The following is a 26,576-nucleotide window of genomic DNA, read 5'->3' as shown; positions in this document are numbered from 1 at the left end:
TTACTGTATATATTTAGCTAACAATCTAATATAATTTGAAATGTCTACCAGTATCAGTATTGCATAGTATGAATGACCAAAATGGATTTCCGTTGCTTTGCAATATTTGGAATGGTTTTATTGTTCAGCTTCAATGTGTGCTGTAATACTTGCGTTGACCACCGAAAAATATTTGTAAACAAAACAGGTGTTATAACAGATGGAGAAACGAAATACAAACATATTGCGAGATGTGAATGGCTGATAAAGGGTACACTGTTTATGTTTTCTGTATAAATATGTGTGTGTAGCAGGTTGTTGTGTTTCTTTTTTGTTACAAACATTGGAAATTTGTTGCAGCATACAGGGCAATGCCACCACATTTGCTGCTGATTTCGTAGTTTATATGCTTTGCAGTGATAAAAAAAAATGTTGGAAAATTAAAAAAGTTTGTGTATTACAAATGATAATTAATCGACTAAATTCCATTACAAATAATTTGTTTGAGTGAAGCACTAAGTAAAATTAGTTATTTAAAAGGATATCGAATGTGTTTTTGCAGAAAGAAAATGTCCCTCTAGGCTCATCATAATACCACCTCTGTCATTCTTCTATTTTTTTTAATGTTGCCAAAGACTACAATTGATTGCTGTTCTTTTTTGTAATATAAAGATCTATTATTTGGTAGGCTAAAATTTATATTACTTTGCATCATTAAATACATATATTTGGGAGAATATGTCTACACAAAAATACAATCATGGTTGAAACAGTAATCGTCACTTTGGTGTATATAATTATAAATAAGAACCCAAAATAGATTTGGCAAGGTTGACTTTCTTAAAAAACAAAAATGCCTTAACAATAATAAATTTCTGCAAAAGGCTTATTTTTGTAAGGGGGTGTTTTTTTTGATTTTGTGTAGATTAAAGATTTGTAAAAATGTTGAAAATACAGTTTTCTGTAAATTTCACAAATTTTAAATTGTGAAATTTTTTGTTATATGACATTTCTTGGCATTCATTATTTTTATTTCACAATAATGGTAAAAAGTCATAAATTACCGCTGCAATTCTTATTTTATCTTTTTTAAATCAGATTCACCTTTTTAATAAATGAAGTTCACTTGTCGTGAAATACTAAAAAACACTCCATTAAACACACATTTATAGAATCTTTGGATGTCATTGTTTTTTAATTGTTTTTAAATTCAGGTGAAGATGATGAGACTGTTACGGTTAACATATCTAAGTTTCACATGGAATGTGGATACGACTATCTTTACATTCATGATGGCTCATCTCGTTCTGACAAACTCCTTGCAAGGATAAATGGACAGCATTCTAATATAATAATTTCCTCAACTGGACCAATGGTATGTTATTTCATATTCTGCTAGATTGTTTTAACAATCCCACTTTTTTTAGTTACTCAGAACAACACTAATACATTTTTCAAATTTTTTTGTAAGTGTTTGACAACTGTACTTATTTACGGCTACTTAAATTGAAGAAAGTTTTATAATCTCAAACCTGAATTATTGTAGGATGATAACATAGTAGGAGCAGAAAGGTTAGTGTTTTAAAAGCATGCGAAGGTCACACCTCAGAAATGTAATGGTAAACTCAACATAAGTGTCCCCGTAGTACTTTAGAAAGAAAATCGTTATTGTATTACATGTCTTTAATACTGTCAAAGTGGTGAAACAGTAATATTGATAAATTTGAGGACATTTTTATGTTGACATAAAATAAGAATCTTTAACATTTTTAGATGTATTTCATTTTGTATTCTGATGGTCACGTGGACGATCATGGCTTTTCTCTTAGCTACAAAATTACTAAATGCCCAAGAGACTGCTCTAATTCCGGTTCCTGTAAAGATGGTGTCTGCATTTGTTTCGGCACCAATTATGGGTCATTTTGTCAATATAATGGATGTCCTAACCGAGATCTGACTAGTGGAAACTGCAATGTCGTGAGTAATTGTATTTTTAATCACTGCAAGTGATCTAACTATATAGGTTGAAGGGAAACAGGTCCAAATACATTATAACTTCATATTCTCTGTCAAATTTCCTATTTATTGCCTAATATGTAATTTAAGTTTCTTTATGCCAGCACATATCTGCAGACACAATAACAAGGCAAGCAGGCTAATAGCATTTTTCTGTAGCCAACTTTTTATCAACACGAAATAAAGTTGAATTAGGAAGGCAGTTTTAAATCATAATTTTTCTTTTGCAGACGAAGAAGAAGTACACATGCAGTCCTGGCTTTTATGGAGAAGCATGCTCAATATCCTCAAAACCTAACACTGGCCTAAATGTGTGGGATTATGTATCCAGCGGGTCTGAATTTTTTATTTCACGAGCAAGCCATGTTGCTGGATATATACCATCTTGGAATGTACTGTTAGCACATGGAGGTAAAAATTGTTTACCTTTTTAAACCTTCTGTTATTTTGTTATTCAATATGTTCTTTATGTTTTATGGTGGATTTTTATAATTAAATTTTTTGTGGTTACTGCAGGTTATTCACTAAATGGATTACTTGATGATCTTGTCATGTTTAACTTTTCCACAAACACTTGGACTGTCATCCAAGTTAATGAGGACAAACCAGTAAGTCTGACGATATGTTTTTTGTGTAGTTTTATAACCCTAAGCTCTTTCCTTGATTGTTATGTTTGCTATTATGCATGCATGGAGCAAACATGGAGGCTCTTTAAATTGCAGCTGCCAGGCTTAGGGAATTTTTTTATGAATAGAAATTGTGTTATTAAAACCAAATATTTTATTAAGCAATGCAGAAACTGAATTGAGATGATTTAGGTAAGAAATAATAAAATAATGAGCTCGAATTTCTGAAAAATTTTGTTAACTAATATGTGTATTAAACATTGTTGTACTCTGAATTATTACAAGCTTTATAATCTGACTACTTTAGTACTGGACTTCTATCTCTTAGAGTGCAAGATCAGGTCACTCAAGCGTTGTTTATGAAAACTCACTGATCATATATGGTGGCGTTCTTGCTAATGAGTCTCTGTCTAATGAACTTTGGTGTTTTAACAATTTGTCTCTTTCCAAGTGGACTTTGTTAAGTAAAGACCCTAACATACCTGGTCTTGAAGGACATACGGCAACCCTTGTTGGTTCAATAGTTTACATCTTTGGCGGTAAGAACTTTGTTTGCCATCATAAACATTGTTACCCTTGTTAATCAGAATGTCATATATTAATTTATTTTACCAGCAGAAATAAGGAAGGGGAGAGATTGCTTGAGTTTGGAATGGCAACGGACATGGTGGTTTGTAACACATCATATAGTAAAGACAGAGTAGGCTGATAACATATGAGTCAGGTGGCTGTGAGACACAGATAGATTACTTCCTGGTTAGAAAGTCAGACAAGAAAGTGGTGAAGGACGTGAAAGTTATATCGGGGGAAGAGTGTGTTTCCCAGCAAAGATTGCTGGTTTGTGATATTATCTTGAAGAGTGTTAAAGAAGCCAAGGGAAAGTGCAGGCCCCGTCGTAAAGTCTGGAAGCTGAAGGAAGAGATTGTAGCAAGACAATTTAGTGCAAAAGTTCAGCAGTTAGCCCGCAATGGTCAGTGTGATAGTGACAATGTTGAAAATACTTGGACTACTTTGAAGAATTGTCTTCTAGAAACTTCTGATGATACCTGTGGGTGTACAAAAGGACCAGCTAGACATAGACCTGGTGGTGGAGTAATGAGGTCGACCAGTGTATAAAGGAAAAGAGGAAACTTTGGAAAGAGTGGAAGTCAGGTGGTAGTAAAAATATTTACTTAGAAGCAAAGCGTTGTGCTCGTACAGCAATGTATAAGGCAAAAGGATTTGCAGATGTGTTAAGAAGGGAAGACCAGCGCAATGAGGTATTCAAGAAGGCAAAGCAAATGAAGAAGACCAATCAAGATGTTGTAGGTGGGAAGTGTATACGTAATGATGAAGGTGTTTTGGCTAGCACAGAGGAGGAGAAAAGGGTAGCTTGGAAGAATTATTATCAGAAGTTGCTTAACACTGAGTTTGATGAGGATAATTTGTCTGATGATGATGTTGTAGAAGGGCCAGCCATGCAGATCAAGACAGAATGGATAGTGGCTATTAGGAAATTGAAGATTGGCAAGGCTGCAGGAGTATCAGGTATTGTCAGAGATGGTAAAAGCATCTGGATATATTGGAGTTGACCTTATTACAAGTTTTGCTAATCGGATTATAAAGGATGGTGCTATTCTGAGTGAGTGGCAGTCGAGTGTAATAGTGAATTGTTTCAAGAGCAAGGGTGATGCATTAGAAAGAGGTAACTATAGAGGCTTGAAGTTGGTTGATCAAGAGTGACTGATAAGTTACTTAGAGAAAAGAATTGATATAGTTAAGATGCAATTTGCTTTTGTTCCAAGGCGTGGCACTACAGATGCAATATTTTTACTCAGACAGCTTCAGGAAAAGTATTTATGAAAGAGAAAAAATCTCTATTTTGCCTTTTTAGATTTAGAAAAAGCTTTTGATAGAGTGCCATGTAAAGTTATTTGGTGGCCTATGAGAAAATTAGGTGTGGATGAGTGGCTAGTTACGATGCTACAGTCTATGTACAGCAATGCTAGAAGTCGTGTCAGGATTAACGATTCACTTAGTGATGAATTTAGTGTAAATGTTGGTGTACATCAGGGTTCTGTACTTAGTTCTTTGTGGTTTGTTCTAGTCTTAGAAGCGCTGTCGATGGAGTTCAGAACATGTTGTCCATGGGAGTTATTGTATGCAGATGATTTCGTTCTCATAGCAGAGTCGATGGAAGAATTAGTTGAAAAGTTTGAGAAGTGGAAGAAAGGACTAGAAGAGAAAGGGCTAAGGGTGAACACAGCAAAGTCTAAATTCATGATTAGTAGCATTGCAGCCAAGTGTGACCTTGTAGTTGGAAAGTGGCCTTGTGGAGTTTGCACGAAAGGGGTTGGTAGTAACTCAATTTTTTGTCAGACTTGCAAGCATTGGGTACATAAGAAGTGCAGTAGTATTGGTGCAAGGTTAAGAGCTGACATTCAGTTTGTATGCAAGCGTTACAAAGGTGAGATTATAAAGAATGAAGTATTTCCAGCTTTAATGATGTACAACAGTGGCTTGTTAGAGATAGTTGAGAACTTCTGTTACTTAGGTGATATGTTGGGCAGTGAATTAAAGATGTTATCCAGATAAGAAAATTGAATTAGCTGGGGCACTTGGAAAGATTGGAGGGGGATAATTGGGTAAGAAAGTGTAGAGACTTGATAGTACCTGGGGCAAAGCCCAAAAGGCAGACAAAGAAAGACTTGGTAGGAGGTTATAAGGACAAACTTGATACAAAGGAAGTTGAGTTTAGATTTAAGACAGTCTAGATCAGATTGGAAAAGGGTCATTAATATACCCTGTCCAACCCATGCTAGCATGGAAAACGGACGTTAAGCCGAGAATGATGATAGTTGTACTTTACCAACACATTTGCACGAAAATACTTTAAGGGTCAATATAACAGAGCAAATTTTTTCTTTTGTAGGAAGAATGGATGGGGATCTCGTATCATCTCAAATGCTAGCATTTAATTTATCTTCCAATCAGTGGTTACATTTGCCACTACCAACCTACGCAAAAGAATTTGATCTTCGATTGCATAGTCATACTGCCTGTTACTATGAACAGTTGCATGTTATTATTGTTTTTGGAGGATTTCATTTAACGTCAATACGGTATGTAATAGGACACTATTATTTTGCTTCTAATAATGTCTTCTAAGAAATTGAAAATTATTTAATTTATTGGGCATTGTAGAGAAATAACATACCCTACAAACCAGATGTTGATGTATGATATTGCAGCAAATGCATGGACAAGATTGCACACTATTGGATCCAATCTACCACCACCAATTGCACTTCATACAGCTGTTATTACTGGTGATTATATGATCATACATGGTGAGTAATCTTTTGTATTTCCTTTTTTGCATTTATTACTTACCATGTGAAAAGCATTAGGAATTTGCTTCATATTTTCAAGCTTTGTTGGACATTATTATTAGTATACTTTTAAGGCTTAAAATAAATGCTATGTGACTTTTTTAAACTTTTGTACATATAAAGGTATTTGATAATACCGGTATAAAATTTTCAAAAGTAGTCAGTATATTGTCCTATTTGCTAAAATACAGGACACTAGTTGCTGCTAATAAAATTATTGACTAATGTGATTGCCATTTGTATGCCTTGAAATAAAATAAAATCCTGACTGACTGACTGACTGACAACCGACTTAGTTGTTGTTGAAACCCTAACATGTATTTTTTCAGGAGTTATTTTTTTAAATTTGTTTTAGGTGGTTGGATTAAAGCAGAAAAAAAATGTGGTACCTCCAAAAAGCTATATTTTTACAATTTAAAATGCCAAACTTGGGTTTCTGAAAAAGTCTTAACTTCTGGCCATTTGCCAAACAGTATCGCAGCTCCTCGCTATTCTCATTCAGCAGTAAAAAAAGACAATCAAACGTTATTGTTTTTGGGTGGTTATGACAGAATAAATGTTCTGGCTGATCTAATTTCGTACAAAGTTCCGAAAACCATTGTTTACATAAACGAAACAACGAGCATGATAGTTTACGGTCAGCATTGCAGTTTATATGAAAATTTAGGTAAGTATTTTCTCTGTATTTAATAAAGTTATCGATCCTTATTTTTTTTTAAAGCAGTTGCTTTGTGTTGTGACATAAAATAGTGCGTATAAATGCACCGTTGACTCTCATTATCTCACATATCCGCTCTCTTCATCTAAAATTCCAGCTATCTCAAACTCCACTATGTAAACTCAAATTAATTTTTGTTCCATGGTTGTTATCTCAAACTTTTTAGATAATGCCACTCTGTAATTTGACATGCCTAACTTTTCCCTAACTGCCTAACTTTTCTTAACAGAAAAATGTTTGGAAGATCCTGCTTGTATTTACTGCGATGAAGACATTGGGTATTGCTACCCAAATACTCCAACTACTTCATACTCCTGTCCAATCTCTTCGCAAACAACATCCTCTGAATGCATTGGTATTTGTCAACATATGTCAACATGTATAGCTTGTGCAGCACAGCCAAGTTGCAAGTGGTGTCCCCTTAACATGAAATGTTTTAATAAATATACCGCTCTGTCAAGTTGCTCACAAAATATTGAGGGCTGGTGGGGAGGCAAGTCTATGAACTTTCTTGATAATGTGACACAATGCCAGGTTGAGGATAAACCACCAGGTTTAACATACGTTATTTATCAGAAATCAGAAAATATGGATTACCCTGATGACGTTGGGATTGTATTTAGTACATCTTTTAGTAATAGAATTGTAGTAAAACAGAAGATTATGTTTCATGGTTTTGTGTATCCTTACTTCAGATTCAGCAGAACATATGATACAAACTTTATAATGACTTTAAATGGGAAAAATATTCACATAAATTTAAATATATCAATTGAAAACTGGAACAGGTTGCAGGTAATTTTTATTTGAATTGTTAATGCAAGATGTCAATAGGCTTTGAATGTTGGCTCATCTGTATTGCTTGTCATCACAACACACTAGTTTCTTTAGCTTTATTCCCTCATTTTGTTTCTTACTAAATATTTGATACAAACCAGCTATAAAACATGAAGAGAATAGAATTCATTTGATATAATTTTACAAAACATTTTTTCAGAGGCGTGTGGCAGTTCTTCCCTATAGTATTGACTGGAAATCAATTAAAGTGGATAATGGACAAATTTTCCCTGTTGTTAGTGGAGATGAAAGAAAGAAATTACTCTGGTATTACTTAAAGTTAGAAGGGGATGCATCCTCGCCGCCTCAATTTGAGTTACGGTGGAATCATTCTGATATTACCAGCTTGAGTGAATATGTAAGCTTGCATGTTTTATTTTTGCTTGTTTCTTAGTTTTTTTCTTTTTTTGTTAAGTTGCATTCAGTTTACTTTTATGATTTTACATTTTTTCTGCTCACAAATAAATTTTCATAGTTTATCACAAAGAGCTATCTGCAACCCTTTTACGATGGTAACTGCAGCAAGCGAGGTTCCTGTGCTAGTTGTATGATTGATTCATCCTGTGGATGGTGTCCAGTAACCAATAAATGTATGTTACGAACTGACTGGAACATGTGCAAAACAAAGACATTGTCCCAAGTTTATTTGATAAGAACATATTCTGAATGCGCTATATGTAGCCATCACATGACATGTAATTTTTGTTTGCAGGTAATATTTGTAGACTTTTTGTGTGAATTATATAAAAGTTGTATCATCTAATTAGTGTATGCATGTTGCAATTTGTTACATGCAGGGTGTTTAGCAAATTATTACTAAAATTCAAATGTCTAGTTCTCCTTATGTAACATCTTCTAATTAAAAAAAAAAATGTTATTGTTGTTTTTATTTGCGTTTTGTATAGGATCAATTCTGTTCATGGTACTCAACTAAATGTGGCAGAAAAAATCTTACTGGGAAGCCTGTTGAGAAAATTGCAGATTGTCCTATATCTTGTGAGAAGTAAGTTTTTTGTTTCAACCTAGTATTTATTAAGAAATCTATATATAACCAAGTGATTTAAATTTTTTTCCAATTCTGATGAACCTTTTTTGTGCGTTTAAGACATACAATGGGAATTCCAATAGTTATTCTGATACAAGAACGCAAGCCCTTTTGCAATAGCCTCTACTGAGTTTGACAATGGGGAACACAGATTTTTCCTTACGGAAGAAAAAGAAGTATTCCTATTTCTTCTTATACATTTCTGAAAAGTAATTCAATTTCATAATTTTGGTTTTTTTTTAGTATTGACTATTTTTTTTTTTTTAATATTTTTATTATTCTTAGATAAAAAAAACATGTTTACTGGGACATTTAAGTTTGTTAAGCTAACCAGTCTCTTAATACAAGAATGTCAGACTTATTACTAGTTTTCTTTATTTTATAGACGCAAGAGTGAAATGGAGTGTGTTGGTGGAATGGAGTCTCAAGGGTGCATGTGGTGTACAGAGAAACAAGTTTGCATTCCGTATTCACAGTTTGGACCAAAAAATCATTTTGGTCAATGTCATGGTTTTCACACCGAGTATGATAATTCATTTTTGTTTTGTTAAAGTTTAAAGAAGTTTATAAATTCCAAGGATGTATAAATGATCAACAGAATGTCCAAATTATTATTTAAAACACTGTAGTTAGCACAATTGGTTAATAGTTTCTTCATCCTTCAACACATGATAATACATGCTAGCTCATTAAGGATTTTCTTTAAATAAATTGATAAATAGTATTATTTTAGCTAAAAAGAAATAAATGGATATTTATTTTTCATTTTTAAAGCTGAAAGCAACACAATGCTATAATGAAATGTACTAGAAAAGGGAGATAGATAGTTTTTTAAAAAAAGAGAATCATGAAAATGCGCACACAATTATTTAAAAAAAACATTTCCTAAGCATATGCAGCACCAAATTATTTCCTATGAGCATGGAGGATGAGCAATCCATAATAGAGCAATGCTATGTTTTGAATTAAACCACTTTTCATGTTGTTTATAAATGTTCCTATCCAACATAAAAATAATGAACCTATTATCTGGTAATTTTAAATTAAATATAAAAGAATTTTATTTCCTGCTTCTAAAATTCATTTCCAACGAAGAATACCCCCACTACTGTACATTAATTGAAATATTTGACGGGTATGATTATTATCTTTACTTATAGAAAGAAACAGATGCCGAAAGAATGCACACAGTTCCGATCATGCTCAACCTGCTTAGATCATTATAAATGTGGTTGGTGCTATGATCGAAGTGATCCTAGAAATGGAAGGTATACATTTTATTCTATCTGTTTTCTTTTGTTATTCAATATTCCTATCTTTATTTCTTTAAGGCAAGATAGGCAATACATCTCTTAAACAAGCTTGTACTTTGAAGCATTTTAATAGGCCTCACTACCGATAACAGGAAAGTCAGAGTTCAACTCCCCTGACACAATAAGCCATTTAAGGTGGAATTCTGTGAGATACAACTAGCGGCATTTTTTCGTGCTGTATGATTTTTTTAAGAAGTAATTTACAAATTTATTTTATTGGATTTCAAAAATGTAAACTAAATTAATTAAAAGATCAAGAGAAGTTTTAGTAACTTTGTCAAATTGTCTTGAAACAATAGTTTAACATAATCAAACCAAAAAAGTAATGAGAACAAAGTAATATGTCAGTTTATAAACAAATCAGTGTACACAACAGAATCTTAAGGTAACCACAGACATGATCTAATGGAAAAAAGGTGGAATTCTAAAGGTAGTAAGCACAAACAACACAGTCCCCGAATTTAAGTTACATGCACACTGAACTTGTCAATGGTCTTGCCTAATTTTTGCCTAATTTTTCAAGCCTTTATGGGCCACGAGGTGTGTTGTTCCATAATACAAAAATTGTGGAAAGTCCACCACCCCTGCCAAATAAAACGTTTGCCGCATACTGCCAGCAGGATACTGGAGAAGCAATGATATTTGGCTATATATAGGGAAATAGCCTAAACAGGGAATTTTCCAGAAATATTGTGTCCAAGGTTGTATTTTTTCGACAAGATTGTATTTTTTGTACAAGATTTAAATTAGGTTTTAATAATCTTATTTTTAGCTGTTTTAGTGGAGATTTTTCAGGGCCAGAAGTCAACTGCTCCTTGGTATTTTACTACGCCAGTGTGCCATTTAATGCCAGGTACGATGTTTGGGATGTGGAAGATTGGCAAATCTTTTAGCATCTACTTTTACCATTGCTACAGTTTATGATTTTGAGGAGAATAAATTTTGATTATTTTGTATGCCATTATAATATAAATATACAATATAACATTTTACAGGTTCTAAACTACAAAATTAAATTCCAAAAATTGATATTTTTTAAATTTCAAGTTTTAAGGTTGTGTTTTCATTGTACTTATTTGCTAGTTATTGTGTTGTTTTTAGCTCTTTATTGGCTACCGTTTTTTTTAATTTCCCAATGTAAGAAATTTACAGTTGTCAATTAATTACAGTGAAACCATGCCACACTGCCACAGGGTCAATCAGTTCCTCAGTTTCTTGAATCTGATTAAATTGTGTCCAGTTGATCATGTTGATCATTCAGTTGGAGAGTGGTCTTGTTAGTTCGATATTCATTATTTCTTTTTTTCATTTATTTATTTTTTGTTTAATTAATTTACTTTTCTAGTAATTCATCATGGGCTTATAATAGATGTCCAGATGTTAATGAGTGTGCATTGGGGTTGGCTAAATGTGCTCAAAATTCTACTTGTTTGAACGTTTATGGAAGTTATCAATGCCCGTGTGATGATGGGTTTGAAGGTGATGGTAAAAAACTGTGTGAAAAGACGTAAGTTTTACAAAATATATTTCTGCTCTGTGTTTATTTTTGTATCGATCTTTTTATTACTTTTTCTTATATTTCTTAGGTGTTGGCCAAAGTGTGATCATGGCACATGCAATATGACAACATATCAGTGCAAATGTGACTTAGGTTGGAAGGGCGATAATTGTTCGATAGATTGTGGCTGTAATGGACATAGTAGTTGCGTCAATCAAACTGGTGTGTGTGACAAGTGTCAAGGTATACAAGTATTTTCAATGTTGTTACGAAATATAATGACAAATGAACAGAATTGGATTTACACTTTAACTCCTCAACAATAAAAAATAAATATAAATAGAGTGTTTTATTAGTATAACATAATTGTGTTTTTAACGTGTTCTTATTTTTAAAGAAAAGCTTTCAAAATACGTGTTTATAAAGTTTAGTATCAACCCTTTTATTTTTCACAGTATTATATGTTTAACACCTGCTGGTTAACATTAGAAAAGTATTTTTCTCAGCATCTCATACGTTGTAGTAAAGAAGATATATAGTTTAAATCTACCTGAGTTAATCATCTTTTTTTACCAATCAAAAATTGTTAACAATATTTCAGAGGATTTAAAACAGTATTGTGTTATAAAATTTCTTTTTCGCACTGTTTACCGGCAGTAAGTATAAAGGATTACTTGTTTATTATCAACAGATTACACAACTGGTGAACATTGTGAGTTTTGTGTGAATGGATCATTTGGAAACGCCACCACATTGCAGGGCTGTAAAAAGTGTGACTGTCATGGTCACGGTGATCCATCATTGAATTATTGCAATGCAATTGATGGCGCATGCTTTTGTCTAAACAACACCCGTGGAAACGATTGTTCCACCTGTCTTCCTGGATTTATTGGTGATCCAAAGCGGTAATTCCTCTAGCTTTTTTAAATGTCAGCTTATGTTGCAGCTTATTTTAAAAATTTAAATCTCTGTAATATCTGTACATTTTATTTACTGCAAAATGTTTATAACTTATATATAGTGGAATTTGTTTCTTGCCATGTGAACGAGCTAACCTCATAACGAACGAAACATCCGGTTATTTGAGCCCTTACAACTATGGAGGTACTGTCTATTCAACTTGCTTGTGGGTGATCTCCACTGTTAATACAACCACACATGGCTTGATATATGAAAAGCATGCAACCACAAAGAACATCCTTTTTAAAATAACTAAAATTGATGCTTCTTGTTATGATTCAATGCTGAGCATCTACGACAGTGTGCCACCAAATCCTCGCACATTGGATGTAATATTAAAGTCTCCTTACAAAAGTAAGGGCAAAGTTTGTGGAGTTAAGAAAGACTTGTATTTTCGTTCTGAAACAGGAACTCTAAGTGTATGGTATAAGGGGAAATCTTCAAAGCTTGACATTAGCCAAAAGTTTGAATCATCAGGCTTTCTAGCTACCTATGCTATATTAAGTTGCCCAGATCAATGTCCTTTACCATACATATGCAAATTAACTGCTAATGGAGACATATGTACCTGTGCAGATGGTTGGTTTGGAGTGAAGTGTGAGCATGAAAAATGTCCAAAGAATTGTAGCCAGAGCATTGGCCAAGGTGTATGCGACCAGGTATGCTAGTTGTTAATTTTTTGTTTCGATGAGCAAATGCATCATTATGTAAAAAAAATCTCCATAAATGAAAAAAATTATAAAATGTTTTTTCTGTATTTGCATACATTTCTCATTCCAGAAAACATTTCAATGTTCTTGTGAAGCTGGTTTTACTGGTAAAGATTGTGGGGAGTTGACAAACAACAAGTATGTAATGACACATGTACATGGTGTATCAATTGGACTGAAAAATGTGGAAATTGAACGTTTTGCTGCCACTATGACTTATTACAAAAACGCACTATATGTGTTCGGTGGTGTTGGGAGCAGCGATAACGTTGTGCTTCAGTTTGACACAATCCTAAACAAGTGGTTAAAATTAGATGTTGTTGGATCTGTCCAACCTTCATCAAGATATCTGGCATGCTCATTTTTGTACAAGGTATAGTGTGAATTTGCAGCCCAAATGTCAAACATGCTCATAAAATACCATCCTAAAAGAAGCCTAGAATTGTGATATTTAAGCTCAATTATCCTTTTATTTTGTTTATTATTTTGCCCCTTTGTACTACCTGTCAATATTTTTTTAGGATGCTATTTATTTATTTGGTGGAGTGACTAATGAGGGTGTCACAGATGAGCTTTGGAGATTGGATATGCTGACAAAATCATGGTCCTATCTGAATGTAAGAAATAAGAAATGTTTGTTGCTATTGTGTTTTCCATTCAGGGTTTTAAATACAATGCAAAATGGTTCAATGGAAAACTTTGTCATGAAGATAGGATTGTCACTCTGAAGTGGCTGGAATACTACACTTTTAAAAAGTTTGTTAGAAAAAATGAAAAATATTTTTCTATGGATTATTGTTTTCCTTTAGTTTAACATAGGTTAAAATTGAAGAAAAGTTTGTAAATTGTGTTGGTCTGTTCATTGGTCTGTTTGTGGTGTTTTTCATTTTTTTATTCATTCCCCAAAGATTAGTGTAGCCTTTTTTAAATGTTTTATCGAAGCAGCGAATATTAGGTTGACTATAAAAGCATAATTTAATTTTATAACAAGCGCACAAGACATCAACCGCAGCACATAAATTGCATCGTTTTTAGCTCTAGATTTCTCTGTCTCAGGACCAACCAATCTTGCGAGCCCTTTGTTTATAACAGATTTACAACAATGTCATGGTGTTTGTACATTATGATTGCTTAAGCTTCCATTTGCAGGAATAATTGACTGATTTCTTTTTATTTACATCTCCCTTAACTCCCTCCATTTTTTAGACCACTGTCAAGAATCTTCCCAGGATAGCAGGACATTCTTGCACATTGATTGATGACACTGTGTTTCTGATTGGAGGTTACCATCCCTTGGATGGCTTGCACGAGTATATAACTAAAATTAACATGGACACTTTGATAGATGACGAATTAAAGTTTGATGAACTGGAACCAGCAGGTATATATATCTTGTACTCAGTTTTTTAACCAATTTCTTTTTTCAGGTCAAAAAATAGTAGTATGGTACATTTGTTTTAACTGGTTCATGTAACTATATAAACCGAATATATCAGTAATATCATTTTCTGGCCTGTCTTGTGATCGATGTGAGAAAAATGTACTGAAAATTGTGATACCATATTTGGTATTAAATTTTACTGGCTCCCACAACAATCTGAGCAAAAGATTTTGTATAGTTATTTGTCATAAATTTACTTCTTATTCTTTTTGCAAGGTATGTATGGTCATGTAGCAGTCTACGACATTGCAACAAAGAAAATATACATTCATGGTGGAATGGCTCTTTCTAATGATAAAATTCAGCCATCTAACCGAATGTTTGTGTTTGATCCTTTCAACATAAACTGGAATATACTTGATCAGATGCTGAATGAAGGGGTATTAATTGATATTATTTTTTTGTGATTATTGAATAAATATTTCAGAAGAAAGTTTTACCTTGTTCAGTGAGTTGAGGATCATTGGACGGATTTCTTCCATGTTTTTGAAATATTTACCAATAATATTTTATCCTTGAAAAGACAGCAGTTGCATTCGCTTAGTGTAAAAATGCTTATCAAAAAATTTGTTTAAAAAAAAGGCATATGTGCGCAAAAAAATGGTTTTATGTTTTTGCATTTCTGTAGTTTACCGTTATTTTTTATCAGGCTTTTCAAGTATGGAACATTTTTTACGATATATGAATAATAATTCTTAATAAGTTAGGCCTTGATAAAACTTTGCAGAATATATATATCAAAAAAGAAATTGATTGGTAGGAAAAAATGTGCTGACGTACGATTTTTAGTATGACGCTACCATATTCCGAAAACATGTGTTTTACTGCCAATTATTAAATCATATTGTTTGTGGATAATTTCTTTCCATAATTTATCCTTACTCTGTAAGAAACAAAAAAATTGTTGTAACAGAAGACTTTTATTTAGGTGCCAGCATTAGTCGGTCATACTGTGCAAATGATCAATGATACTGCATATGTATTTGGTGGCTACTACAATGACTTTAACAAAGATCTTTATGCATGGAGAATCAGTTGCAATCACTGGACGAAAATTGATAAGCAAGGTAAACAGTGGTAGAGTGTTTTACTAAGGAACTAATATGTTGACGTCAACCAACTAACGTAAGACTTCTCTGCAATGTCTACTGGAATAGTACTAACACACTATATCAGGTTATTAAAGAAACCAACACTAACTTTTCTGTAGCCGTTGTTAATGATATTTGATTGATATTTAGATTGGTCGGGCAATGGAGACTCTAACTTAATGTTTAGTTCCTCTACTCGAGTAAACAAGACAATATATTTGTATGGCGGATTTAATGATCACATATCATCTCAAGTAGTTACCGTCAATGTAGCAAGAGATCTATGCAATCGTCATGTGACAAGAATTGAATGTTTGTCTCAAAGAATATGCAACTGGTGTCAGGACCCAATAACCAACAAGTCGTCTTGTTACGAAACAACTGCACCCTCTTATTGCAGTCTCAACACATCAATTGTTGAGAATGGTGTCTCGTGCACATATTCCGTTCAGAAAGAAAGAGCTTGTGGTACATTCTCTTCTTGTTTGTCCTGTCTAGCAACTCACCCAACTGGACGTCAAACCTGCAAGTGGTGTATATGCACACAATCTTGCATGCCATTAAACTCCCTGTGTAGTTGCACAAACCCTGTGAAAACAAGATTGAACGAATGCATTAATTTCTATTGTAACACAGCTACATGCAGAAACTGTAACAGTGATTGTATATGGACATCCTATTTCGTTACATTGTCCGAAACTATGGTTGATCATTTAAGACTCGGCTCCTCTACGTACAATTGCTTTCCCAAATCACTCATCAAACAGCTAAAGTCAGAAAAAGATCAAAACAATGTGAGGAATGATGCTGCATCTTGCAAACCAACATGTAGTACTCACCAGTCTTGTTCAGAATGCCTCAAAGGGACAGGTATGTAGGAAAGCAGAAGTTGTATCAATAAATAAAATCACTTTTGTTGATCAGACTGAGTTTTACGTAGCACTCAAAGGCAATCAGTTTTGTCATTTTTTTGTTGTTGTTTTTTTTCTGCATGAGATCTTCATTGTCATTAAAACCTTTTCAAACGTACACGTTCCCTGTTTAAAATGTCTTGTGGATTTTGAGAAATCTTATTATAATCAATAAATACAGGTGACTTTGCTGGCACTCCTTCGTGTTTGTGGAGCGAAAAATTATCTCAATGTTTATCCCATACATCACTCGCTGTCATGTGCACCTTTGGTAGATGCGGGCAACTCTACGTACCAAGTATGCGAGAACAGTGCCCCAAAGCATGTTCAATGTTTGACCGCTGTTCAGCTTGTGTGAAAGAAAACCATTGTGGCTGGTGTGCAGAAAACGATCAAGGGAAGGGAACTTGTATGTCTGGTGAATACTCAGGTATGCTGGTGTTAAAGATTGAAATGTAGACAATTTTAGCTGTAAGGTCAAAAAATTATTTAGAAGTTTTTTTAGCAGAACAAGCAAAACTCGGATGTATGTTCTTATATATGTATATATTATTCTATGAAAAAAAATACACTTTGGAATCTTCTGCTATACAGCTGGCTTAAATTTCTTTTACATTAGACTGGAAATAAAAAGGGGACAAAATAGCACAATTTCAGAGCGTTTGGAAGCAAAGGGAAAAAACTATATCTTAATCGAACAAAAAACTATGACTACGAGCTCACAAATAAAGTCTGAAAAATCAGGGAGTATCTAGAAAAAAAATTTTTTTCTCCAAATCAGTCGAAAAAAAAGATTGTATTGGGATGGGATAACTATCAGTGAAGCGTTTCTGTGACTATGAACCCTTAGCCTCCAGCTTAAATTGTCAATTATAATATCATCAATTCTCTCTTAACCGATTCGAGATTACTTTGATACTCTCAAAGCAGAAACATGTGTCAAAGTCAAGAAGAATACTGTCTGCTGCACATCTGAAAGTCAGGGAAAAGCCGAAAATTTGACACCTCGTTTTTTGGTAGTGGTTTTAGAAAAAAAGTTCTATGAACCCCTAACATTGTTAAGTTCATTCTTAATATATATTCATCGAGTGATCATGTGCATACTTTTCAGGACTCCTGTAAGTTTCCTATATCTTTACTACTAAACTACTATTTCTTAGCGCCCTGTAAATTATGATACAAAGCAAAAAATTGACTAACTTTTCTTGTGAAATTTACAATAATACTGCCTGGAGGACGTACAAAACGCACAGTTGTGAAGAGACGAAACCTGTCACATTCAGCAAATGAATCAACTTTTATCAAACATAAACTATTTTGAAAAACTACGTTTAACTAAAGTGAACAAAAATTTTTAAAACTTCTCTCACATAGCTGGTAACTATTTTAAAACCATTTTCTCTTTTAGAGCCATATTCAGAGAAGTGCGGTGTATCTCTAACGAGTATAAACGAACCTCAAGTGATTATTTCAAATTCATCTTCCAAATATACTTGGGCGTATGCTCTGTGTCCATTAGAGAATGAATGTTTAAACGGGCATCATGATTGTGGAGAATATGAAGATTGCACAGATCTACCTAATAGATTTTCATGCACGTGTAAACCGGGCTATAACTCAACTAGTATTAATGGGTACGTTGTGTCTTTCAACCTTCATTTTTTATTATTTTTAGGACGTGTGTGGAAAAACTTACATGAGTGACCATTTATTTCTCCTTGCGTCTTTAAAGTTTGGATATTTTCGTTTAGTGTTTAGAAAAAAGAGAATAAGTTCAAAGAAATTTGAATTATTTAATTGCGATGCAATTATTTTTTAACGCACTTTCTTGGGAAGAAAAATCAGAAATAGTCTGAGTTTTATATTGTTGGGTTTTTTTAATAAAAAAACATGTTCCTTGTCTGTCTAAACTTTCTATGCTCAAATTTTCGTCGACACTATTTACCCTAACTTATGTCACCTCGAAATTTTGAGAGGCTCATCAAGAGTTGTTGACATCTAATTATTTGTTGTTTTTTAGTCACCAGCTACTTGCCTTTTAAGTTGTTTTAGCATTTTCTAAATCGATGATGAAATTTTAATGTAGCTAGGTATATTTTCGAAAATTTGAGACCGATAAGTTTGCAGTGAACTAGATACGATGTTAAAATGTCAGGTAAAATATCAGGAATATCATTAATTACTTTCAAATACTCATTTTCCCTGTTCGTTTTTTTAATGTGCTTGTGTCAGGTTTTTCTTTTTAGAGATAAACCGAGGTGCAAATCAAATTATACATAACCAGCCAAAATTGTCGAGTAATGTCAAAAAATAATGATTTTTTATTGCCACCATGTAATACTGGATCCTACCATTGTCCCTGAACTTGGGCAACAAATAATGTTTATGGTCCTTGGCATCCTTAAACTTACATACATGGTTTTTTTTCTTTAGAAAAGAACAATGTCTGCCTGTCTGTAACGATGGTTGTGTGAATGGCAAGTGTATCGCACCAAACAATTGCACCTGTTCATTTGGATGGACAGGAAAGAATTGTAGTACGTCGTGTGAATGCAACCAACATAGTCATTGTGATGATCCGAACATTTGTTTAAAGTGTCTGAATAATACTCAGGTACTGAATGGTGTAGTTGATATAGATATGATCGTTTAGCAGTTTTCACACGCGGGTTGCCATTCCTTTCTATTATTACGTGTTTTTACTCAGGATAGCTTTTGAAACTGTTATCAATGAGGGTCCTGCGAAAGGGTGTCCTAATGCATTTAAATCTCCCATTTGAGCTACGAAAGGCGTGCAATCACAACAATCGCTCAACTAGACAACCACCTAAAATATCAATGTTATTCTCGTGCTAACCGTTAGCAGAAGGGAGCGATTTACACTTTTTAAGGTCTTTGGCATTGGTCGGCCAGAGTTTGAAATTATAACCTTCTACACTAGAAGCGAATGTTCTACCATAAGGCCACCAGTCCATTTACGTAAACACGATTACATTATTTCTTCAGAGCTCAGAAGTTTTATCTACGATATCAACTTTGAAAATTTTATGCAACTCTTTTACAGGCAGGTTAGTAAAACATGCAATTTGTTTTTTTAGGGCAAATCATGCGAAGAATGCAAACCCCTCTATGTTGGAAACTCAACAAACGGTGGAGTATGCACCCCATGCTTGAAAATATGTGAAAATAACGCAGCCGTATGCATAACGAGGGCTGAGAATGTTTCTTTTTCACAAGAAGTCAAAGAGAACACGACGCTATTAGTATGTTTATTTTTCTGTCTTTACATGACACCCAGTAAAAGAACTTTAGAGATTATGCAGTGCCTTTATATTACCCTCCCTTTAACACCAACCCACCCCTTCTTTTCTGACCATTACAAACTTGATTTTCATTAATTTGAAAAATCACCTAGTTGAAAGCATTTCAAGAAATATTTAATGCTAAAATATTACCTCGTTAAGTACAAAAATAAATTCTGACAAACGAAATGTCTAAAAATATTAACGTGCGAAATTTTAAACATCTAAAATGACCCCTTTTTTGAATTTATAAATGAAAATAACGTCTTTGTCTTTGGCATCGCCATTTTGTTGTTTATTAGAAGGGTACATGGCAAAGTAATAAGAAGCATAAGTACAGAGATTCATTGTTCGAATTTTACTTCAACTTAGTGTAATTTGATAACGTCCCGCATGTTATTTAATCGTCACTTTTTATTAACACTTCGACGTCACACATGCAGTTTTTTTTAGTCCCCTTCTCCTCTTTATTCCAACCCTATGTTTCTTACAAAATGTAATGAATTTTCCTAAATAATCTCAATATTTAGAAAGAGCGACTCAAATTCGGACCTAAAGATTCGTCGGATGCGGTGTGCTTAGATTGTCGTGACAACAGCGAGGGAAAATTATGTGACACTTGTGTTGATGGTTATTTTCGTACTATTCTCAAACATTGCATTAAGTAAGCTCATCCTTCACCATGTTTTGTTTGTTTGTAGTTTGTACACACGAAATAACGAATACGACGCGGGCGAAGTTTTGTGAATTTCTCACGGGATAACAAGTGGACCATCGATTGTGACTGTGACAAAATTGTGACTGAATCGGGTGTTGTTGTGTTTGATGATGTAACTGTTCTGACGTGTGTTTGTCTCTTCTCGTTCTAATAGATGTATGTGTAATGGTCATGCATTCACGTGTAACAAGACGACAGGAACGGGGTGCGATTGCAAACAAAACACTATTTCCGACTTTACTTGCAAGAAAAATTGTTATCAACATCAGGTATTGGCTGCAAATTTTTACTTGGTTGTTGCTGTTTTGTCTAGCATTGTTTGTTTTCTCTGAACTTTAATGACTGGGTATCTAAACCTAAAAATTTTAAGAATATAATAGGTGCGATAGCTGATAGTATTTCTAGAATAGATAGAAGTTTCGGAAACTGTGCTTAGTTCTTCTAGTGTGTGGACAGAGAGGAGTGTATAGGGTGTGTCTTGTTGCCCAACAGCATCGACACCCACTTGACACCCACCTGTGATTATATTTTCAGTGTACAAAGTGTGCTCCAAAGTTTGATGGCGAGCCAATTCAAAATTATCAGTGCTACTTGAAAGTGGCTTCTCCGTTTGAAAAAGCAGTCTTGTCACCAGAGAAGACCGACTTCTTTGTTGTCTCTCCCGATTATAAAAATGTCGACATTCGGTTGATTATTGATGTTCTAGTTGGAGACATGGACATTTACCTTACTGACTCCAAAAAGATATTCAAAGTTGATGTAAGCAAGACGAATTTAACCCACGTGTTACGGGTTGAACCTGTACCTTCCTTTCGAAGAAGACGCTCTCTGGATAACATACGTCGCATTCAAGCTTCAAAGGATCTTGTCATCACTTACACTGAGTACGGCGGGGGCGTGTTACATGTTAGTGGCGTCAAAAAACGCCTCATAGTAACGGTGCGCCACAACGCCCATAACTTGAGTAACAAACGTTTCTACATCGCTTTGTCGGCGATCAATAAAACTACAAATTCACAAGCTTTAATTTACTACCGTCAAGACTTACCTAGAATTAACTTGCTTTTATTTTTTCTCGTACTGACTGTCATCCTGTTATTAATATTATCCGGTTTTATACTTGGTTGGAAAATACGTGCTGATTACGCCCAACAACGCGTCATGCAGCAACAACGCATTCAGATGGACACAATGGCTAGAAGGCCGTTGGCAATGTATAAACTAAGATGCGAACGTAACGAAGACGTAGAAACTTTAAGGAGGCGGAAGCGAAGGAATAGATATAAACTTCCGCATATAACGCCCTTGGCGGTACAAAATACAGAGGACGGTCACGCTGCTATAGTCACCAGCATGATCCAATTTCCAGGGAATGAATTATCACCGTGGAATATCCATCTTGCTAGCGGCTTGTGTTTTGCACAAAATCAACACTTAGTACATGTCCGGACTGTCAATCAGGGAATACAAGGCAGGCCTGTCAATACGCGAATACTTAACACTTTAACGTGAATATTCTGATTTCTTTCTACTAAATTTTATTATATGTTTTTACTGTATTTTGTCGCTTTTATTAATCTGGTTGTTGCTGAATTTTTTTTATTATTTTCTTTTTTATTGACGCAGTTTATTACGAAATGTGATTTTATTCTTTATATCGAAACGAATGTGTTTATAGGTTCTAATGTTGGTGAGTGACGATCAGTTTGGTAGGGACATGCTGTTTAAGTTGTAAGAAAATCTTAACATCGTTTTTTCTGGAAGAATCAGGCCATCTTTATAGATGGTCTCAAAGCTTACCTCTCATTTAAAAACAAGTTGATTTCATACGAAAGAACTCTAAAAGCTGTCTCTGAATATTTTTTTTTGGAAATATCTTGATTTGTTTTCCAGATATAGGGCTTAATCATTTCTCTAGTTTTATGAAATTATGACATCATCAAGTAGTCGAAAAAATTAGTTAATTCTACCAATCATGATTGTAATTGCTAAATATAAAAATTGATGTAAAATGTTTTAAAATCGAACTGAGTGGCTAAACACACACCTTATTCAGGAAACTTGGTGACGTAACGCATAATTAGTGACACTTGGAAGTCCTAAACGATATGCAAATTTCTAGACAACTTTTAAGCGTATTTCGTATAAAATCGACTTGTTTCAAAGAGGTATGCTTTAAACACTTAGAAAATGAACCTTTTTTAAAAAAGTAACAAGAAGCCCTGGGGGCTCTAAGAATTTCCGCGCGCTACCAAAATATTTGATGAAAACCTGCTAATTCGTTGTGTTATTGTGCCAAACATTCGAAGGGGCTTGGTGCATGAACCTCTGAAGATAAAGCCCATCAGTGACATTATATCTTACAACAAACGCAAACAAAACGAAACGTGTCATAATAAACTCACATTTTAAAAGAAATTGCTAACAAAAAATACAGCCTATCATTCAAGGTTGAAAGTCTTGCGATTGAGACGTTTATGGTCTTAAACGGTATTAGTTGACAAAAAATCAAAATTTTGATGTAACCATCATTTTCAGCATACTTTTTTTATTAACTGTGTCAATTTTTGTCGAAAATAAAGCAGTTTTAATTTTTGGATAAATTTTGGCCTGAAATGACATTTAGGTGACAAAAAATCAAACTTTTGTACCATCATCATTTTCAGCATACTTTATTTGTTAACCGTGCCAGATTTAGCCGAAAATGAAGTGGTTTTAATTTTTGGACCAATTTTGGTCTAAAATGGCATTTAGGTGACAAAAATCAAAATTTTGATGTCACCATTATGTTTAGCATACTTTTTTTGTTAACTTTGCTAATTTTTGTTGGAAATGAAGTAGTTTTAATTTTTGGACCAATTTTGGCCTAAAATGGCATTTAGGTGACAAAAATCAAAATTTTGATGTCACCATTATGTCAGCATACTTTTTTTGTTAACTTTGCAAATTTTTGTTGAAAATGAAGTATTTTTAATTTTTGGACCAATTTTGGCCTAAAATGACATTTAAGGTGGCAAAAAACCGAAATTTTGATGTCACCATCATGTTCACCATACTTTTTTTGTTAATTGTGCCAAAATTTGTCAAAAATAAAGTAGTTTTAATTTTTGGACCAATTTTGGCCTAAAATGACATTTAGGTAACAAGAAATCAAAATTTTGATGTCACCATCATGTTCAGCATACTTTATTTGTTAACTGTTCCAAATTTTGTTGAAAATAAAGTAGTTCTAATTTTTGGACCAATTTTGGCCTAAAATGACATTTAGGTGACAAAACTCAAAATTATTATGCCACCATTATGTTCAGCATACTTTTTTTGTTAACTGTGCCAAATTTTGTCGAAAACAAATACCAATTTTGGCCTGAAGCGTCAATACTAGACTTCCCAGTAGTTAAGGAGCTTGGGTACGAAGTTTACATCTGTGACGGACCAACGTGAAATCCCAGGGTCGATTTTTTCTCAAAAAATGCTCCGAAAGAAAAAACGACGGTTTTAAAGAATTTCCTACGCCTTCGGGCGCGGAAATTCAACAAAAAGTGGTTCTTAATTATCATGCCTTTAGAAGAGCTGTTTTCACTTTTTTGCTTGCAGAAGAAATATATATATATATGCTTATATATGTACAAAAAATTTTTTATCCGTCCTCTAGAATTTGTTAGAAGCAAAAACATTTTTTTTTAAAAAATTTTGTAATATAAATATAGAGCCGTGAGGTGTGTCTCTCACTGAGGGACTTTTATATACGAAAATTTCTTTGCAGGACAGATGTATAAATTGTAAATTAAGAATGTAAAAAAAGAGAAATAATAAGCTTGATATTGTTTTTCTTCTTTTCTCTTGTGAACACTCGATTACGCGTTCCTCTTTCATTATCCCCTCCTCTTTAATAAGCGCTTAAAGATTGTAATGGCGCACTGTCGAGAGATGCTTACTCAAGTTTGGAAAAGTGACTATATTCAATAAGAAGGCACTTCCCCTCCTGCCTAAAAAGAACAGAACCAAAAACAGAACAATTTTGCAAGACTTCAAAGTTTGCTAGTCTGTCTATTTATATGTCTCTTGTTCTATGTGTAGTCTAATACTTACTCCATTCGTTTGGCGGTCGCCTGATACGTCGCGGATACGTTTTCCGAAAAACTTCCTTGGTCGTCGTATGTTCTTGTTGTTGTAATGGTGGAATTGTTTGGGGTTGTTCGACTTCAAGGTCAGTACGGTCTCCGCCATGGTTTCCTTCATCTTCTTCCTCCTCTTCAAAGTCAATATCAGTCGGTTGTTCCTTGGTTTCCTCCGGGATTTTCTTAACATGCGATATATTTCGGGAAAGTTGGCACTTTGTCCTTTGATTCTGGGCGTTGATCATCGTACCTCTTGTGTCGGTGACTCGGTATGGAATTGGGTTATATGGCGGTGTAAGTTTATTTTTCCTCTTTTGTTTAACGAGTACGCAATCTCCCACTTGTAACTCCCTGTGTCTCGCTTGATTGCGATTGTCTCGATACCTTTTCGAGCGTTTTTTTGATTTTTGATCGTTGTGAGTAAGTTTTTCATCCATAAACTCGTCTATACTGGAATCTGCCGGAGGTATGTTTGTAGCAACGTGAGGAGTTACTCGGTAAGCCATGAGAAACGCTTCAACCTCTTCAATATACGGTTTATGTTCGACGTGTGCCGTACATATAATTTTCATTAGAGGTAGCATAAGTCGTTCAATTTCATTGTTAGCTTGTGGACATAACGGGGTCACCCTTCTATGTTTGATCCCTTTTATTTTCATGTATCGTTTGATTTCATTTGACCGAAAAGGTGGTCCATTGTCAGTAATTATTGTTTCTAGATAACCAAACTTTGTAAAGGCTGTATTTAGAATTGAGATGAGATTTTTTGCAGATGTTCTTGGTGTGATTGATACGAGCGGGTATCTCGAACGTTGATCGATCATTGCTAGTGCATACTTTCCGTCCGGCAATGGTCCTAGGTAGTCCATGTTTATGATTTGCCAAACTTTTAGTGGAATCTATGTTAACTGTAAAGGCACATACCGTGTTTTCTTGGAGACTGCTTGACAAGGTATACAACAATCTATTTCCTGAGCTACTAGGCTGTCCATGCCAAAGAAAAATATTTTGCTACGCAGTAGGGCTTTGGTTTTTGATAAGCCCCGGTGACCTTGATGTGCATGTTTAATGGCAAGGTTCTGGTAACATCTTGGTAACACTATGCGATTGTCTTTAAGGATGAAGCTCTGCTCTGAGTTCACAGTCAGTGTATCTTTGATTTTTCTGTATTGTTTCAGCGATCGTACTTCTTCAGTATCCAACATTTGGTCTAGTCAGCCAACCGGCTTGTGTAGCAGGCAAGCCAGCTAAAGCCATACTATGTCTATATCTGGCGGTAATGTAACATAGTTACAGTCTAAGGGAAGGAAAAGTCATTAGGATGGAATTCCGAGGGACATTGAAACTTTCTGTCACTTACTTTCTTTTTCTCTGTTATGTGATAAAGATCCTATTTAAGGAAGAAAATATCTAATCAAGCGAGGCGAAATTGACCCTTTTGTACATCCAAACTGGTGTAAGGCATGTTTTTCTTTCCTTTCTTTTTTCTTTTATTTCTTTTCTTTGTTTTTTTTCGTTTTGTAATCTTTTTTCAAGTTTGCCTACAAAAATATTTTTACTAAACAAAGACACACACACAAAACGCAATTCTAGGAATTACACCTTGTTAGCAAGCAGTACCAATAGAAACAGAAGATGTGATTTTCAATAACAGATTAACAACGACAATTTTAACAACTGTTTTTAAACAATAAATGAAAAATAAAAATAAAAATAAATGAAAGGGAAAAATAAAAATAAATTAAAATTTAAAAATAAATAAAAAGAAAAAAAAGAACAGTAAAAAAACGGTTTATATTCATAAAGGGCATTCATCATATCAGTTCTGTGTTTTTTTTGGTCGTGTATTTTTTATTGCAAACGCGCGATGTTTATCTAATCTATCATACACCCTTTATTTAAAGCTCAAAAGATTTATCAGT

General features: G+C 34.1%; 2 protein-coding genes across 2 annotated transcripts; one reads left to right on the top strand and one right to left on the bottom strand.

Annotated features, from left to right (window-relative positions):
• Positions 1 to 24,355, top strand: LOC130635659 (multiple epidermal growth factor-like domains protein 8). The gene is made up of 33 exons (XM_057445057.1): positions 1 to 250; positions 1,194 to 1,354; positions 1,753 to 1,956; positions 2,226 to 2,406; positions 2,512 to 2,603; positions 2,950 to 3,160; positions 5,533 to 5,722; positions 5,805 to 5,950; positions 6,348 to 6,659; positions 6,940 to 7,505; positions 7,708 to 7,905; positions 8,023 to 8,259; positions 8,453 to 8,550; positions 8,978 to 9,115; positions 9,753 to 9,860; positions 10,678 to 10,758; positions 11,251 to 11,412; positions 11,492 to 11,646; positions 12,095 to 12,308; positions 12,425 to 13,022; positions 13,144 to 13,446; positions 13,595 to 13,690; positions 14,280 to 14,454; positions 14,731 to 14,894; positions 15,443 to 15,581; positions 15,756 to 16,475; positions 16,698 to 16,946; positions 17,925 to 18,150; positions 18,950 to 19,130; positions 19,615 to 19,779; positions 20,349 to 20,482; positions 20,691 to 20,805; positions 21,071 to 24,355. Exons 1-33 carry the CDS (start codon positions 73 to 75, stop codon positions 22,046 to 22,048), a joined length of 7,875 nt encoding a protein of 2,624 aa, XP_057301040.1. The 5' UTR covers positions 1 to 72; the 3' UTR covers positions 22,049 to 24,355.
• Positions 24,356 to 24,433: 78 nt separating this feature from the next.
• On the bottom strand, positions 24,434 to 25,523 carry LOC130636823 (uncharacterized protein K02A2.6-like). Its single transcript, XM_057446672.1, has 2 exons — positions 24,626 to 25,523; positions 24,434 to 24,522 (listed from the first exon to the last, which is right to left on the bottom strand). Exons 1-2 carry the CDS (start codon positions 25,521 to 25,523, stop codon positions 24,434 to 24,436), a joined length of 987 nt encoding a protein of 328 aa, XP_057302655.1.
• Positions 25,524 to 26,576: the final 1,053 nt, after the last annotated feature.

This window comes from Hydractinia symbiolongicarpus, chromosome 3, assembly GCF_029227915.1.
Source record: "Hydractinia symbiolongicarpus strain clone_291-10 chromosome 3, HSymV2.1, whole genome shotgun sequence".
Lineage (NCBI taxonomy): Eukaryota > Metazoa > Cnidaria > Hydrozoa > Anthoathecata > Hydractiniidae > Hydractinia > Hydractinia symbiolongicarpus.
This window is presented reverse-complemented; position numbering and strand designations above follow the sequence as displayed.

What these genes read in the sequence shown, in the direction of transcription:
- LOC130635659 (XM_057445057.1), top strand. Translation starts at nt 73, where the DNA reads ATGACCAAAATGGATTTCCGTTGCTTTGCAATATTTGGAATGGTTTTA. An exon ending in TGTGTGTGACAAGTGTCAAG is followed by an intron (nt 11,647 to 12,094) that starts GTATACAAGTAT and finishes TATTATCAACAG; the next exon opens with ATTACACAACTGGTGAACAT. An exon ending in CATGCTCATTTTTGTACAAG is followed by an intron (nt 13,447 to 13,594) that starts GTATAGTGTGAA and finishes ATATTTTTTTAG; the next exon opens with GATGCTATTTATTTATTTGG.
- LOC130636823 (XM_057446672.1), bottom strand. Translation starts at nt 25,523, where the DNA reads ATGGACTACCTAGGACCATTGCCGGACGGAAAGTATGCACTAGCAATG. An exon ending in GCGACCGCCAAACGAATGGA is followed by an intron (nt 24,523 to 24,625) that starts GTAAGTATTAGA and finishes TGTTCTTTTTAG; the next exon opens with GCAGGAGGGGAAGTGCCTTC.